General features: G+C 46.7%; 1 protein-coding gene across 1 annotated transcript in view; it reads right to left on the reverse strand.

Moving 5' to 3' along the window:
- Positions 1 to 7,710: 7,710 nt before the first annotated feature.
- The window catches only part of BRWD3 (bromodomain and WD repeat domain containing 3), a 44,363-nt gene continuing 33,621 nt past the window's right edge, over positions 7,711 to 18,452 (reverse strand). The window contains exons 21-25 of the mRNA XM_048514129.1: positions 16,624 to 16,749; positions 15,288 to 15,369; positions 12,384 to 12,440; positions 10,004 to 10,157; positions 7,711 to 7,827 (exon numbers count right to left, since the gene is read on the reverse strand). Of these exons, the coding sequence (XP_048370086.1) occupies positions 10,077 to 10,157; positions 12,384 to 12,440; positions 15,288 to 15,369; positions 16,624 to 16,749 (346 nt within the window). The 3' untranslated portion in view covers positions 7,711 to 7,827; positions 10,004 to 10,076. The remainder of the gene's footprint in view (positions 7,828 to 10,003; positions 10,158 to 12,383; positions 12,441 to 15,287; positions 15,370 to 16,623; positions 16,750 to 18,452) is intronic.

The raw sequence follows: 18,452 nt of genomic DNA on the forward strand, positions 1-18,452 counted from the left end.
CTTTTGCACGGGTGTAAGTGTGACAAGGCATACAATGCAATTGTCTTGGAGATTTGTCAAAATCACTAGCCAATTATGCCTGCTCAATTATTTACGCAGAGATCTGTGTGAACTTTATCCTTCTTTTTTTAAAAACTTCCTGTCTCTTGCCCCCTCTTTCTCAGTATTAGTGAGCGATCCCCGATATTCTGCATTACAAAATCAGGAAAATGCAATTTGATTTAATCTCAAACATATATGTCAATTAATTAAGGTGGTTGTGGAAGAAGGGTCTTCTGACCTTCGACTTCCTTTTTAGCATCATATGCATTAAAAGATTGTTAATCAGCATTGTAGTTAATGAACCAAGTTATTTTTTTACGTAGTCACTCAACCAATGCCAGCATCCCCATCCGGAAATCCGTGGAACCCCTCATGCCTGTGGGTTTCCTTCTTCACTGCAACGGAGATGTCCAATTGGCACGCAAAAAGAAACGGCCATGGCCTGAATCGGCTCCCTTGAACAACGTGAGCAGGGAAAAACTTAAAGGGAGAGAACTGTGTGTGCGTGTGCACTGTGGTTCTCCTGCCAATCATCAATCACTAGGCAACTGATCACCTGACCTGGAAGTCTGAGATATTATGGTTTAAAACATGCAGTGCAGGATCCCGTCCCTGTCAAGTGGCTCAGCAAAGTTGCAAAAAGGTTAACAACTATGGTCAATGCTTCAGGATATATTTCTAAAACAGAACTACAAGTGCAAGAAAGTGGGGACTGACAAGTGATCTGTGTAAAGTGTCCCAAGTTTGACTGCTTGAACCCCACAGCCCACACACGCCAATCAATCGTTTTGTAATGTTGGGAACAGGTTTGCTTCTGCCAGAAAACTCATTGCTTTTCCTCCAATAGCGTGACTGCAGGATTGAGGGTCAGGAAATTTCCCTAAGGACCAAAAGACGACTGGGAAGAGAGGACATTGCAATATTGATACTAACATCTTAGTGGCGATCTCTATTAATGCTATAAAAATATCCAGGCAGCGGAAAGAAAACAGACGTAAAAAACTTCTGCGTTTGGCACCTTTGTATCTAGATAGTCATCATTCTCAAGTATTCCTTTTTTAAATAATAATAATGTTAATGCACATGTTAGACTTCTCACATCCAAGGTTTGCTACATATTTACAAGGCACCAACCCTTTCTCTCTCTCTCTCTCTCTCTCTCTCTCTTTTAAAACATGAAACTAAAAACCAGGGGGAGAAAGCATATCAAGAAACCCCAATGTATGAATGTTATTTCAGTTCTGCAGAGATTCATGGAAGTTTGGCCTGGGAAGATTTAAAGTAATCCAGATCCTTCGCACAATAGAGAAACTGTAAACATTTTATAGCTGCCTTTAGGATCGGCGTATTGTGCAAAAGTTATTACGGTGGGTCAGGAATTCGTGATGGCAGACAATGTTTTTTCGAAACTCCACAAGAAGGTGCTGTTTCTATAATGCACACACACAAAAAATATCCCCCCAAAACAAAACAAAAAAAAGCAACCGGGAGACTTCATGATCATGATTCAATGCCGTGGTCCTGTGACAAAACGGGCATGGAGCATGGGGAAGAAGGGATGGATAAGGCTTCTTCCAGCCAAGAAGACGTGGCAATCAGAAGTCTTCAAACACACCCAAAGAAACCCCCACGATGAGAAAAATGGAAAAGCACCACAGAAAAACCGTGAGCAGAGCCCCCTTCCCCACAATTTGCTTAGAAGATCCCCACCCCCCACCCCCGGCAAACTCCCTGCAGTAGAAGGCCACTGGAGTTCGAATGCCTTCGTTCGCTTCCACGGTTCCCCCGCTTCTCAATAATTCCATCCCATCAGATGGCTGACCCTGGCCTTTTCTGTCATCTTCCGTACCCTGCCTGACCTGGAAGTACCAAGGTTCAGGGGATCCTCGGTGTGCACAAAAGTGTCATTGTCCGAATCGTCGTTGTACAAAACGGTCCGCCTGCCCTCGTTCCGGGTTTTGATTCGGGGCGGCCTGCCGAACCGCCCGCCCAGAGTGTTCTCGCTGAAGCGTCCGCTGAAAAGGTTCTCGAACTCGTCGTCAGCGAGGCGCGGCCTCTTGGCTCTGGAGGCTCCTCTGGAGGCTCCTCTCCCTCGTCCTCTTCTTCCGCCCCTGCCCCCTCGCCTTCCTCGGCCGCAGCCTCGCCCGCCCCTTCCGCCTCGGCCCCCTCTGCTCCACCGACCCCACCGGCCCCACCTCCCTCTCCTCCCTGTCCCTCTGCCTCGCCAGTTCCTTTGACCATTGGAGATGCTCCGCCGAAGTTTCCTCCTCAGTTTCACTTGTACGGATTTGCTGTAGTCGTGGTCTCCATCTACGTAGTCCTGATCTGTCCTACAGCTTGATTCGGAGTCCGAGTCGGAGCCGCCCCTGCTTTCAGAAGACGAGCTCGATCCTGAATCCCCGCTTTCCAAGGAGGAGGAACCTGGTTTCTCCTTTTGTTCCCCCTTCTCTTCCTCCCCAGTGTGCTCGTCCTCTTCTGATGCACTTGACAACTTCCTTTTGACAGCTGCCCGTGGTTCTCTCCTGTCACCATTGGTGAGGGGCTTATCAGGAGGCTGATCTACGGAGATTAAATATACATATATAGGTATGGATTTGACACCAGTACTGCAGAACAAGCCTCAGTTTTTAGAGGGGAAACAATACTTGCATGGTGTTGAGTGGTTTCTGGGCATGTTTGTGCTCTGAAGAAGATTTCGATAAGCATTACCTGTGGCTGGCATCTTCAGAGGATCATCAGAGGATGCCAGCCACAGATGCAGGCGAAACGTCAGGAGAGAATGCTGCTAGAACATGGCCGTACAGCCCGGAAACCACACAGCACCCCAGTGATTCCGGCCGTGAAAGCCTTCGACAATACAATGTTTCTTGCTATTTGGAAGAAAGCTGTTATTAGAACTAATATTTCTCTCATACATAAGCTGCTGCTGTCTGCACATCCTCTAAGGCGACCATTCGACAAACCCTCAATGCAAGCAGCAGTGAACTCAAACGAAGAATTAACAGCAGTTTAAGAACAAATATTTACATGCTTTGCTGACTTTCCATGGAGTACTGGATTCTGCATTTGGTTTACAACATTTAGCTCATCTCTTACACTTAAGCTAAGCTTCGGTTATAAGCAATTGAAAATAATAATTGAAATAGTCAAGCAACAAGACAAACCCTGCTAAAAGCGCCAATACATCTAGCAGCAATAAAGCCACTCATAAAGAACGCCTAGTGTAAAAAGAATAGAAACGAAGCACGAGAAAAACCAATAAAACATAAACGAGGATGCTGCGTAACTGGACTGAACCAAAGACTAGAAAAAACAGCATGTGTCCCCTCCCCCCAAATATCCAGAAAGCCCAGCCTTCATAAACAAACAAAACTCCCCCCTAATATTTCTACCTGCTGCTTAAAATTCACCAGGCCCGGTGCCCGATTAATTTTGGGTTGGGGAAGGAGCAGTGGTGGGATCCAAAAATTTTAGTAACAGGTTCCCATGGTGGTGGGATTCAAACCGTGGCTTAGCACCAATGGGCCTGGGCAGGGCAATGCACGGGGTTGGCTGGGCATTCCGGGCGTGGGTATCTCCTGGGTGGGGCTGTGGCAAGGATGCAGCCACTGTGCAGGTCCATGGCTGGAACAAATGCAGGAAGGTGCAAGCTGCCACACGCCGGGTGCACCTCCTGCTAGACTGCTTCAAGTTCTATAGCTACTGCTGAGAGGAGGGGGTGTAATCTAAGGCAAAAAATCACGCGGGTAAAAACACCCATTAGTAACCCCCTCTCGCCACACACAAATAATTAGTAACCTACTCTCGGGAACCTGTGAGAACCTGCTGGATCCCACCTCTGGGAAAGAGGTTTATTGTGTCATCACAAAAGGAAAAAAAGAAGGATTTCTTTTCACGGCTTCGTACCTTGTTTGACTGGAGTGGATTTATTTCGGACTGGCCTGTTTTTCCCCGGCTCAACATTATTCCCACTCCGATTCTGATTGTTTGACCCGGACGAAGACGGCTGGCTTTCCATCCGTTCAGCAGCTGCTGAGCCTGGCGGTTCCTCAGTAGTATCTGAAACTTGACACAGATTAAAAGCTAGATTTGTTAGCTTGGCCGCAGAAACAAAAAAGGAGCAGGCTGAGGAACAGGCTAGCAACTGGTGCAAGCAAGAGAATGGAGGGGTCGATTCTCTGATGGGAGGATGTTTCTAAGGAAACCCCTCGAACAAAATGGACGCTGTTCTTTGTTATCATTTGTGTGTGTTCTAACTTCTGAGGCTTCAGGATAAATATGGGACTCACCGAAATTCCCATCAGCCCCTGCTGGCATGATGGGAATTGTAGTCCATGAACATCTGAAGTGCCAGAGATGGACACTTCTGCAACTTCCTCTAGGGGTCAAGACAAGCTTTTGGTCAGCTGGTGATACTTACAGAATTTGGACAGCTTGAACAAAAAAACTTTGCCATGGAAAGCGACAACTTTTAGGATGCCACTTACCATGAGACGAAACTGAAGAATTAGTCCTGGTTAAAGGTAGTGAGGTATTCGGGTTGGTTTTAGGTTGAATCTTCAGTTGTTTCTTTCTTTTGGGGCTAAAGGAATGAAAAATGATTCTCAATGAAGAGTTATCCAACTTCCCTTAATCACCAGTTTAATCTACAAAGGTGACGTTCAAGGATCCAAATTAACAAACAATTTTGTTTTACAATACTGAAGAGCAAAGGACTAGTTCAGACACCAGGTTTATTTATTTACATATCACATTTGATTCATCACTACCACCTCTATAGCGGGTCTTTCTGGTTTCCTCTCATAAATTCCTTGCCAGTGTTATCCCTGAAGGGTCTGATATATCAAAATTGTATATTAACCTCAAGAATATATCTACTCTATTCCTTCTGTGTCTTCCACAACGGAAGACTATGATTGTTTGTACTGAAGTAAATAAAGCAACCGGTGTTTTCCCTTCCCCTGCTTTCTTTTCTTAAGACCCCTTTTCATTTATTTTCACCAGAGTACAGAAAGTGCTCTAGAAACACATCAGTTGGTGAGGTAGGTGGGATGTGGCTAAATAAACTGATTAATATATAGTCGGAGAGAATTGCAGGAAGGAGGAAATTTACCCACCCCCCAACACACACACTACGAAATTCCCCCCTTCATAATTTCTCAGGGGCATCAGCAGATTGACTTCCCCTTCCTCCACTCTTTTACTGACTCTCAACCACTCTCAGGAACTTATCTGCAAGAGTGACATGGGAGGAGGTCATTGACCCTGTGGCTCACTCCATTAGGGTCACGTGGGAGCGCTTAAAAGCACCCTTACGCTTCCACATGATTTGAAGGAGCAGCCCTGCCAGGAGCTCTGCTGCAGTCTTGCTGGGCTTCCATCAGCTAGAGGGGGACAGCAGGCTTCCAGCCCGGCTGCTCCTCCTCCAGGGAGGTAGGCCAGGGTGGAAGGCTCCCTGCTCAGCTGTTTCTGAAAGAGCAGCCCAGCCAGGAGCCTGCCACGAACGAGCCCACCGGGTGCCCCTCAGGCTCCCGGACTGGCTATTCCTCCTCGGGGCAACAGGCCGGGAGCTTGCCACGGGCCCACTGGGTGCGCTCCTCCAGCCCAAGCCCTGCTGGGTTGCCCAGGGACCATAAGCCATCAGCCCTCTTCTTCTGCTGGCTGGGAGGGTGTGAGTGGGTGCTGGGGGAGGGCAGGGAGTGAGTCAGAGGAACAGTGGTGGCGTGGTGGCGAACCTGAGGTACTCTGATTGTTTACTCCTGACAGCAATTCCCATCAGCCCCTGCCAGCATGGCCAATTGGTCATGCTGGCAGGGGCTGATGGGAATTGTAGTCCATAACATCTGGAGTGCCAAAGGTCCGCCACCACGGGGGTAGGTGCTGCCCAGGGAGCCATTTTCTCTGGGTACGCCTCTGGCCACTCTCAACAATCCATGCTTCCTATAGCATGGGTTCTATATTCTCATCAGGCCATTCATGGATTTTCTCTTAGGTTGTAGAAATGCCCTCCTTTCTAAGGGTGGTCCAATTATGAGCAGGAAACTTGACAGTGGCAGCATGGGAAGAAAATTCCGTATGCTTTCTATCAATATGCTCTCTATACACCAGCTCTATACACTCTGCGTGGTGCAGGGCCAAAGTGAGGGGGAACTGCACCCAGGGTGGCGCGTATGCCGGCCATGCCCCTCAAAGACGCTTCAGCCCAGTGCTACTTCCCACCCCCCCCACCCGCACTCTTGGTGCTATGCCACTGGTGTAGTGTACTGGTTAAGAGCAGATGCACTCTAATCTGGAGAACTGGGTTTGATTCCCCGCTCTGCCCCATGAGCTGTAGAGGCTTATCCAGTGAACCAGATTAGCTTGTGCGCTCCAACGCCCGCCAGCTGGGTGACCTTGGGCTAGTCACAGTTCTCTGGAGCTTTCTCAGCCCCACTCACCTCACAGGGTGTTTGTGGTTGGGGAGGAGGGAGGAGATTGTAAGCCCCTTTGAGTCTCCTCACAGGAGGGAAAGGGGGATATAAATCCAAACTCTTCTTCTTCTGCTCCTTGGCACCATCTCCAGCTTACTCACCATTATCACTACCTCTTCTACCCAGTTTTCATGCATCCAAACCCTAGCAAATTGCATTTTGTGACATGTGCACAAATACTGGTATTAATTTGGAGGGCGGGAGGTTCACCTCCTATTTTTTAACCTGGAGTTTGTATAATCCTCCATTACAATTATAGGTGATCGTATTGGGAAAACTGAATATGTGCACAAGGGCCACATTCTTTACTATTACATTTCGCGGAACTGGCATCCAGGGCTGGTTGTGTTACCTGGGGGCCCTGCTGCTAGACGAAGAGCTGCTGCTGCTTCTGAGTCGTTTTTGGTACCGTAGCCGTGGCCTTCTCCTCTTCTGATGCTGCACTGCTGACTTGTACTCGGAGATGATGGTTTTAATATGGTTTTCAAATAAGGCCGACAAGCGGAGTGTCATGCTGTAGATCTGGGAAGGAGGGGTGAGAAGCAAAGGCTCCCAATCCAAACATCACTCTATATCAGGGCTTGTTCATCCTCTGGTGTTTCAGGATTTTTCATGGACCATACTCCTATCAGCCCCTGCTTCTGCATGGTGGCCATGGCCAGGCAGGGGTTGCATGTGGTGGCCAGAATGATAGCAGGGGAACTGGCATGGTGACGCCAAGACAGCAGGGCTGGAATGGGAACATTTAGTCCATGAACATCTGAAGCACCAGAGTTGGACACCTCTGCTTTATATCCATAGTATTCCATTTAGCAACCTAAAATAAATCTCTGTAAATTTAATGGGCAACTAAAGATCCTGGAGGAGGGAGGCACACCATTCAGCATGCAGTTTGAGACGGAGAAGAGGGCTTGGAGGTAGACTAAGCCAGTAGCTTAGTTGAGGAAGAGGGACAAGAGGTGTATGTTACAAGTCTGAATATACAAATGTATTTTTCCACATTTTATTAGAATAAAGGAATTTACTGAGAAACATAAAAGGCTTTAATATGGCCTAATTTTTACTGAAAGGAAAATTTAATACTGTCATATCCACCTATAATTTCTTTATCTGCCCATGTCAGCTCAGGGGTTCCTAGTCACCATCAAATACTGCATCTTACCCGTGACTTCTTATTAGGAGTGTACGCTTTGGAATTGCAGAATATCAAACGAACATCCTTGTAGAATTCGAGGGGGTTCCTGTAATTTCCTGCTTCCAAAGTTTCTTTCACAGTGCTGAAGTCCATTGGAGTATCTACAATATCTCGGTAATCCTAAAAACATCAATGAATGTACGTTCAGTGAGTAATCCCACAAATGGCATTGGTTAAACAAACATTGCGTGTACCCTAAGTAATAGTTTTCCAAAGTTCATTGCTTACAAAACCATATTCCACTACCAGTGGATAAACTTAATGTTCTACAAACACACAAAGAGAAAGCAACGCAAAAAGGAGGCTGTGGAGAAGGTCACTGATGGAGACACATTGGACATGTTTCTCCACATGTTTGCACGTTGCAAGAAACTACCATTTGACTGTACGTTGACCTTATACTTTGGTGTCTGTGGGAGCTACTGTGGCTAGAGTAATGGAGTAAGGTCAGGAAGACCCAATTTCAAATTCCCACTCTTTCAAAGATCTCCTGTGGATGACTTGATGTTTGGCATAAGCTTTCAGCAGGACAAGATTTCTGGTGAGGAAGTGAACTTCTTGAAGGAAGAGTAAGTCTGCTAGAAATACACTGCATTCAGGGTGCAGGCTAGCACACATTGTGGAAATCACCATGCATCTGGTCCTGTTTTCCACACAATATCGCATGCAAGGACTGAATCATATGCAAAACGAGCCACTTTTTGATGGTGTGGACCAGGGGTCCCCAAACTTTTTAAACAGGGGGCCAGTTCACTCAGACACTTGGAGGGCCGGACTAAAAAAAAATATGAACAAATTCCTATGCACAAATGATTGTAAAATGTTTGATTTCACCTTTCAGCCTTTCTGTCATGGTCTATTTTTAGAACAGTGACCAAAGTATGTCAAGTACAGGGTGGGCTCCAAATATCGTTGGGGAGGCTGTGGAATACCTTACCCTGTAAAAAAAAAAAAGCAGAACTTTCCCAATGAAGCATTCCATCTAACCCAGAATCAGGTATCTTCCTGGGTTCTTTTCCTCCTAGCAGCCAGCGAAGCGATTCGCCAGCCTGGCTGATGCCAATGGGAGTGCAGGGCGGAACAGAAAAGCCTGAGAGAGCAACACATGGAGTAGCTTGCAGAGGGAAGGGGGGCTGAGCAGGCATTGCTGGCTACATGTAATGGTTTCCAAACTCTGGGTCAGAAAGGAAATTCATGTGGAGATTTGGGGGGGATGCCATCATACGCTAATTGCAATCAATAGCCGCTAGGGCCGGGTTCCTCCCTACTCCCTCAAGCCCCCACTGCATATGAATGGAGGTCATTCTCCGGCTTCATGCCTGGATGGGTCGGATACCGCCTCTTGTGGGGGCCACATTTTGACCCCTCGGGTCAGCGTAGGTTTGAGAGGCCCCTGGTGTGGACCATCCCTTGTAGTTAGGGATTTTAAGGAAGCTCACATTTTGGAGGTCATTAATTCATAGGACCGCCATATGTCAGAAGTAATCTGATGGCACACACGCGTGTATGGTTTGATTTTAAGTTGGCAAAGGTGATTTTAGTGCGCCAACTGGCAAGACGGAGATAGCAAACGACACCTTTCAATCCTGTTTCAGACTGAGTCCGGACAGGGCCAAGGTTATTCTGCAACCTCCTCAGACACAGAATGTATAAATTTGGGCAGGATTCAGAACATGAGAATCTTCCCCCTCCCAAGAGTCAGGTGTCTTTACAGCGCAAAAACAGGACTGGACGTAAGTGGGGAAAAAACCTAGCGAAATATCAGATTCCGAGAAATGTGTGGAAAGGGGTGTGTGAATGAGTTGAGGGGGGTAGTTGTGACACAGCCTCTAGCACAGGAGAGTCAAACATGGAGCCTGGGGGTCTGATCTGACCCCTTGAGGGGGCTTATCAGGTCCCCTGCAAACCAGCTGCTGAGGTGACCCCCCCAGCCTCGGCCCCGATCTGGCCACAACAGCGGTGCTCAGGGGGGTTGCCTCAGGGGCTGGCTCGGGGAGCTGACAAGTCTCCCTCAAGGCAGCCACCCCCAATCCTACTGTTGAGTCACAATGACCCAGGCACCCTCCCCCCCCCGTTCCATTCTGAAGCCAGCTGGGGCAACCACCCCCACCCCCACAGGCCCAGCTCTACCAAGTCACGTTTATGTCATATCCGGTGTTCATAACAAATGAGTTCGACACCCCTGCGGCTAGTGCTCAATAGGCAGCCCCATGCCAGCCCCACACCCCGGTTTCAGTTGCATATGCAGCTTTACGACTCCCCCTACTGAACAATAATAATTTTAAAATTCCCTACGGGGATAGGAAAAGAGAGATCCAACAGGTTGCTGTCTAAATGGCTCAGGAGTCTTCACGTTCAGAGATCAGGGCTTAACTGAAGCTGCTTGGTAACGTTCCTTCCAGGCATCGGGCGCACGCTTTGCTGGGTTGCCTTTTTATCTGGCGTCTTACCTGGAGGTTTGAATCGAGAGAAACGTCACAGTTCTAGTTTTTTTTAAACGTCTTCTTCCATATATCAGGCGAGGGATTAACGATCTTGGAATCCCAAAAATGGCATCCGCCCCCCAGCTTAGTTTCAGCACTCTGCCCTGAGCGAGCAATTATGTGATGGCTGCACTCGTGAGGAAGAAGATCAAATCATAAGAGCAACTTTCAAAACACTGCCCATGGTTATGGTGGGTGGAGGAAGAGTTGCATGCCAGAGGGAGGGGCGGGGCAAGCTGTCCCTGCTGGTACTTCTCGATCTTTCTGCCTTTGATTGACAGTCTGTGATACTGTCAACAGTCGTATCTTTCTGGTGTGGTTGTGAGGGTTGAGACTGGGATCCACTGTGATGCAGTGGTTCTCGTCCTACCTCACTGGCAGGCTCCAGGAAGTGGAAATGGGGGGCTGGTGCTCGGGTCCCTCGGAGCTCTCTGGTGGAGTTCCCCAGGGCTCCCATGTTATTTAATATCTATATAAAGCAGCTATGGGAGGTCATCAGATGCAACTTAGAGGAACAGCTGGATGTCATCCGCATATTGGCGACAATATGCGGATGACATCCAGCTGTTCCTCTAAGTTGCATCTGCATCAGGTGAGGGGGCCTGTGTGCTGGATCACAGCCTGGTGGCTGCCATGGATTTGGTGAGGGTCAATAAACTGAAGTTGAATCCTGATAAGCCGGAGGTGCTCTGTGTGTCAAGCTCCTGGGAATTGAGGGACACGCGGTGCTGGAAAGGGTGACTTTACCCCAGGAGGACCAGGTGCAGGATCTGAGGACTCTCCAGGATGGAAGCACAGTTAGCAAAGATGACCATGGGAGGGTGGGGGGGAGGCAGCCCAAAGGGGCTTCTCAACACTGTGGGTGGCCTTCCCACTGGAGGCCTGCCAGGCGCCTACTCTTCAGAGTTTCGGCACCTGGTGAAGACCAGCCTCTTTGTTTGGGCGTTTGGCTGATGCCCCCTACTGGGATCAAGGTGTCCCGAACACTCCACCCACCTTTGGGGGAAGTTAGGGTGAGAGTTTTAGAGCTTGGATTTTGTCAGGTTTGTTATTGTAATCCATCCTGAGAAATAAATCGTAATGATGATGATGATGTCTAGCAGGCTCATTCTCCCCATCTAGCTGAAGGGCCAAATGGCAAATAAGAACGTATCAGTACCACTAGAGGGTGGGAATTTTGGGAACAGGTCTGCCAGCTGCTTACGATCAGGGCTGAGCTTCCATTTCCCTTCCTGTTGCAGGGATTAAAGCCCGGGGATTGCCACAGGACTGAGTCTTCGAAGGACGAGAGCCAAAGGACTCTTGGCTCTTTCCCAGTGGCCTTCAGAGATCCAATCCCAGTGGAGTCAGACCCGGACCAGGACACAGCTTAGTGCATTCATTCATTCATTCATTCTTTGCCCTGTTTTATTTTAACTGTATTTGACTGAAATTATTTAAACTGTGTTCTGGCATTCCTGGAAGTGCTTTGTGTTCCCCCTGGGAAGAAAAGCCCAACTACATTCATTAAAATTAAAACAGAAAAGGAACAGCAAGAAAGCCCCACATATACAAGCAACATAGTCTGCCCAGCTCAGCACAGATCTGGCATGTTGCTTGAGCCCAGTGGTTCCCAACCTAGGGTAAGCACATGCCCAGGGGTACATAATGCTAATATGGGGGTACAATTTTAAGGAAATGGGTTGCCAAGGGGTCCGCGAGTGAAAAAAAGTTGGGAACCACGGCTCTAGCCCTATGGTCAGGTCATCTCCGAGTTCTGAGATAGACTTTCAGTGTTAAGAGAAAGTTAAAGTGGCTGTAGCTTAATTATGCTGTCAGATTTAAAAGCGAACATCAAATAGTGCAATTTAGTTTCGTCACGTGTACAGGACAGGACATCAGTGACAATTACTCTAAAATGAAAGCAATCCACAGGTCCAAAAATAGTCATATCTAACTCAAGGCCTTTCAGGACCAAAATTGTGTAGTTACAGCTTTTATCTAAGATGGCATTGATGAAGATGAAGATGAAAGAGGAGGAAGAGGAGGAGGAGGAGAAGAAGGAGAAGGAGGAGAAGAAGGAGAAGGAGGAGAAGGAGAAGAAGAAGGAGGAGGAGGAGAAGGAGAAGAAGGAGAAGGAAAAGGAGGAGAAGGAGAAGAGGAGGAGGAGGAGGAGGAGGAGGAGGAGGAGGAGGAGGAGGAGGAGCCACTCACCATTCTTTTCCCAGAGGAGGTTCCTGGACCATCTGACTCAGCATAGACTTCTGCCACCTGAAGGAAAGCTTAATTACTATATGCAAAAGAGCTAAATCGTGCATGTTGTTAAGCACAGGAACACCATAGAAAGCAAAAAAAATCTGTAATCACAGGATTGGGTGAGACTTTACCATTATCATTAATTTACAGTATTTGTGCTTTACTGTAAATTTGGTTCTTTTCTTTATAATATAGAAATGGCTGCTTCAACTGCGGAAAAAGGATACAACATAAAACATGCCACTTCCATTTTGATCTTACCTGTACAATGGTCAACACTGAATATGGTTAGACAGACTAATTGCTGGAGTCAGGATAAGGCACAGTTGTAAGAAACTGTTCCAGGTCTCCAGCGGTGCCATTCTAAGCAGTTTTCCTGGGTCCCTGGGCTAAAAAAGCTGCAACGTTGCTTAGGACTACATTGCAACAGACCTTTCTGTAACCAGATATTCTTGTAATAGACATTGTACGGGGAGTTGGTGTTCATGCTAGATGCCAGTGAAGACCATAACATTTGTGGGTGAAACTGTGGGTGCATTTACTTAATCCAATTAACCAAAGGTGCCAGGATCAAAACAAGTTTTCTAAATTGCACCAAACTGCTGGGATGAAGAGAAAGAAGTGGCGACGAGAATCCCCTTTGTGGATATGCGGGACTGGCTCTCCCAAGAGAGCCGCCAAAAAAGGGCTACACTCGACTGTAACTAACCTGCCAGTGATATGTGGCCCAAACTGTATCTGGCTGTTCTTGATCAGAACCAGGGCTTTTTATTTTTTGCCTGGTGGAACTCTTTGTTGAGTGGGACTTGGTTCAACCCCGCGCGGCCTGTCAGATGAAGACGTTCCACCAGGTTTATGGCTGAGGCCAGTGCTGGCTATACATCAATTGGCTGGTTCACGCCCCCTGCTCTTTTGCTGTGTTCCCTGCTGTTCACCCATGCAGGGGTCTGCAACCTGCGGCTCTCCAGATGTTCATGGACGACAATTCCCATCAGCCCCTGCCAGCACGACTGATGGGATTTGTAGTCCATGAACATCTGGAGAGCCGCAGGTTGCAGAGCCCTGACCCATAGGATAAGAGGGATTTTCCATCTCAGCACCATCTGCTAGGATTAGGATTTTAATTGCTAACTGTGTTTTAACTACGCTTGATGGTTATTTAACAAAAACAATCATATCATTTCTGGCTGTTAGCCATCCTGAGCCTGACCTTGGTCGGGAAAGGGCAGGTTCGAAATCAAATCAAATCAAGTATAAATAAATAAAAGGCAGCAACTGATCACATATCAGGACCCCCCAAACCCCTCACTCTTTGTTCTGGACATCAGAGGAGGAAAGGATTCAACAGCTTTGCTGTTTAGAGTAAAGGGTAATCTCGGCACTTCGACAAATTAACTCAAACCTTCCAGTACATTCACTGAGATCTAGACCCTGAGCTGAGCCACAAAAGCTCACATACACAAAACCAGCAAAACAAAACAAAAATATTTCCTCTAATTCAGTTGATAAAAGTGGGAGTTTCTTAAACTAACTGCCTTATCCTACTTACTAATGAAAAAAAATATGATAGTGCCTGCCCGCTATTAACAGCCAAGGCAAACACTTTTTTTTTTTTTTTGGGGGGGGGGGGTGCTATCATCAAAAGGCAACCATTACGCTCTTGCATTAACTCTGGCCTATTCTGCTAAGCTCTGCATTATGCATGATGTGGAGCTGGCTGACGTATCCTAGCCAACCAACAATCAGTTCATTCATCCGACAATCAGCTTTCATTCAGAGAGGAGAAAAGAGGAAGGGACTAGCTGGGAAATAGGCAGGTAGGTAAATGGATACAAAGAGCCATTAACACACAGCTTTTTTGAAAGGCTCGTGCGGTTATCATCCCACAAGGGAAATGGAAGCGAGCTGGGATCCACTGACACACCTTGAAGCAGTGTGCAGCTTTCTGAGATGCACAATGATGCACGCAGTGCATTACAGCCATCTGCGGTCTAACACATTAAGGTGTTGCGTATTTCTGAGGAGTGCCTTTTCAAAAAGCAACACGTAAAGAGGTTTTCAAACCCTCGACATTAAGGCTGAGATTCTTGGCTTCCATCTACTAAGACCTTGGCAATCAAAAGGGTAATTCCAGATGTTGCATAGCTGGTTCTGACGCAGCTATGCATTTCACATGAAAGCCACTGGGCTGCAGTGGTTACAGCGTCAGACAAAGATCTGGGAAAACCCAGGTTTTAATTCCTATTCTACTCTGGAAGCATCTCAGGTGACCTTGACCAGTCACAAAATCTCAGCCTGACCTACCTCACAAGTTTGTTATGATATAAAGGAAGAGAGGAGAATAAAATAAGCCACTTTGGTTCCCACTGGGGAGAAAGGCAAAGTATAAATAAGGGAAATAAATGGACAGAATTTGGCTTTTCCTGCACAGATTTTAAAGCAGAGCCGGTCTACGGTAAAAGTGGCTGATGAATAAAAACTGGTGCAGAAACATCATCATCTTAATTAGTGGGTTTTTTTGCAACAAAAGACATAAACAGCGAGTTGTCCCCCATTGATTTGCTACCTATGTTACAACATGATTTTTACCACGAGCCGCCAAAAATGAAGCCACTCGCAAAGTTATTTGTATAGACACAGCTGTCCCTAATGTACAAGAATATAGTGCACAATACAAAAAAAGTAACAGAATATGGCTTCCTGAGATATGAAACTTTAGAAAAAGCAAGACTCTAGACCTCGCTGATTCTCCCCAAGCCCATTGGAACTATAGACTCAGAAATTAGATGTCAATCTGCCCACTGGTGTCCTGCGTAACCAACAGCCTGATGGTTCCCCAGAGTTCAGTCTTTAGACTCTGACCTCTTCCTCCTCATCTGAGCTGCTCAGATCTTCTGCCTTCACTTTGTTATAGATGTCCAGGATATCTGTGCAACCCTGATCCCTGAAAAACAAAAATGGCAGAAAATATAGTCAGGTCTCCCAAAGGTACCAGTGCTAGAGTCAACAGACAACCAAGTGCCACAGAGATCACAACATCGTCATCATGCTGGCTTCGGTGGCTTACAAAAGAAGAGCACATTCATATCTCACTGGTGTGCCACGGCCTCTGCAGTCTTGTGGCAGGGTGCCAAGCAACTTGACATGTGATCAAAAAGTCGCATCAGAAGAAGGAGAGTTTGGATTTATACCCTGGCAGCTTACAAACTCCTTTTCCCTTCCTCTTTGGGAGGTAGGTGGGGCTGAGAGTTTCAAAGAACTGTGCCTAGCCCAAGATCATGTGGAAGAGCGGGGAAACAAATCTGATTCATCAGAAAAGAGTCCGCCACTCATGCGGAGGAGTGGGGAATCAAACCCGTTTCTACAGAGGTGAGATGGAGGCCACCTGTTGTTAACCACTACACCACGCTGGCACTCAGGTGGCTGGATTAATGGGGATGTTCCCATTACTGCACCCTATCCCTGGATGCACATGGCAATGTTCCCAATGATCCATTTTTGGTCCACTGAATAGGAAGAAGGTGAAAGACAACATGGGGGTAGAGAAAATTACCTAGCAGCATGAAGTATGCATGCACCATGCGTGTTTATACATATAACAAGAAAAGTTTGGATTTATATCCCTCCTTTCTCTCCTTTAAGGAGACTCAAAGGGGCTTACAATCTCCTTTCCCTTCCCTCCTCATAACAAACACCCTGTGAGGTGGGTGGGGCTGAGAGAGCTCCTTAGAACTGTAACTAGTCCAAGGTCACCTAACTGGCATGTGTTGGAGTGCACAGCTAATCTAGTTCCCCAGATAAGCTTCCATAGCTCAAGTGGCAGAGCAGGGAATCAAACCCAGTTCTCCAAATTAGAGTGTACCTGCTCTTAACCACTACACCACTGCTGCTTAAAGTTAGATTCCAGCAAGATCAGGTTTTATAAGGTTTATAGATTTCAGCAAGATTAGGTTTTATAAGGTCACCCAGTTGGCATGTGTTGGAGTCCATAAGATAATCTGGTTCACCGGATAAGCCTCCACAGCTCAAGAGGCAGACCGGGGAATCACACCCAGTTCTCCAGATTAGAGGGCACCTGCTCTTAACCACCACACCACACACAACTGTACCATTTCATGAAAAGCTTCATTGAACAGAGGAGTTTTGAGAAAATTATCTCAAAACTGTGGGAATCTCAGCATGTAAAGAAGCTGCTTACCCAATGTAGCGAAGTAAGACATCGGTAACGATTTTGGCTGCTTTAACTATAGGACTGTCGGGCTCATTGAATGTCCTGGCATTATGTTCAATGTATCGTACCTCCCACATTAACGCCGATATTCTCCTGAGACAGAAAAGAGCATATTCAGAAGAAGGAATTGCTTATATTCTTAACAAATGTATATGTTCAAACCAAGAATGGCCTATATGTAATTCTCACATTTATACTTGACAGTGAACAGAACAGGGACATTTCAAAGCTATGAATGTATACGTTTCTGTGAAAGCAAAATGAAGAGAAGACAAGGGACTCCTGAACTTGTTCTAGAACTGAGAAGCTGGGAGTTGCTGGAATTATACAGTAAATTTTCAACGCATAGATTAAAATGTTAATTTTGAAAAAAATAACTACTACTTCTGACCTATTGGAAGTTGAAGTCCCACTAGAGCAGTGGTTCTCAACCTTCCTAACGCCACGGCCCTTCAATACAGTTCCTCATGTTGTGGTGACCCCCAACCCTAACAGTTATCCTTTTTACAGATGGAGAACACTGATGCAGAGTCTTAGGCGACCCCTGTGAGAGGGTCGTTCGACCCCCAAAAGGGTTGCAACCCCAGGTTGAGAACTGCTGCGCTAGAGTAAGTCTTTTGTTTACTTAACTGTACACAGAATCCTAGGAAACGACAACTTACAGCATGAAGTTTGCTTACCGCTGCTAGGACAATATACACCAGACATTAGAAGAGACAACTCAGAACAGAATAGCTTTGAAAAGTAACTCCTGGTGAAACTGACAGGTGACCAAAAACCCAGGATTGGTTTGCTTTGCTAAGTGAAACATGAAGTTGTAAAGGCAATGATGAGCTCGAGGGCCTCCAGAAAAGAAAAGCCACTCTCACCCGCTGCTGCCAGAGATCCTCTGAAGGGATCACGCCAGGCAATGAAAACTGAGCTCACTCAAATGCGAAAGACGTGCCGTACGACTGAGTCCTTAGCTCTGCCTGTCTTAATTCTATATAAATATGTACATTTTTACTGATATTGCTAAGATACCACAATGTGACACAAAACCTCCCTTGGCCAATCAGATGTTTTAACATCCTGCTTTTAAAACCTCCATAGAGGCCTGTTTACTCCTCTCTTTTGTAGTGAAATGGTGGGGGGGGGGGGAGAGAGAAGGATCATTTGAAACTTGTGGGGAGGCTGAAAGCCTCAAATCGTGGCTTGTTGCAGCCGTTTAATGAGAGGCTATAATGAAGTTATTACAGTTGAATCAAACATGAAATTTCTGCCAATGTCATAACGTGCTTGTTTTTTGCCATCAAGTCACAGCTGACTTACGGCGACCCCTGGTGGGGTTTCCAAGGCAACAGACATTCAGAGGTGGTTTGCCAATGCCTGCCTCTGTGTCCCAACCCTAATATTCTATGGAGGTCTCCCATCTAAATACTCACCAGGGCCAACCCTGCTTAGCTTCTGGGATCCAACAAGATCTGACCAGCCTGGGGCTATTCAGGCCAGGGCCCCAATATCACAGATAGGAGGGATTTAATTCAGCTAGTGCAGAGGTCTTCAAACTATGGCCCTCCAGATGTTCAGGAACTACAATTCCCATCAGCCTCTGCCAGCATGGCCAAGTAGCAGGGCTGATGGGAATTGTAGTTCCTGAACATCTGGAGGGCCATAATTTAAAGACCCCTGCACTAGTGGGAAACAGTTTCTAAAAAGGCAAGCTAGAGGCCTCAAACCTGCAGTGGACAGAACTAATCAATACTCCTTCACTATTTAGTGAATGTATGATGCAGTCCAATTAAACTGGTTAATAT

The sequence above is a fragment of the Sphaerodactylus townsendi genome, linkage group LG13 (genome assembly GCF_021028975.2).
Source record: "Sphaerodactylus townsendi isolate TG3544 linkage group LG13, MPM_Stown_v2.3, whole genome shotgun sequence".
NCBI lineage: Eukaryota > Metazoa > Chordata > Lepidosauria > Squamata > Sphaerodactylidae > Sphaerodactylus > Sphaerodactylus townsendi.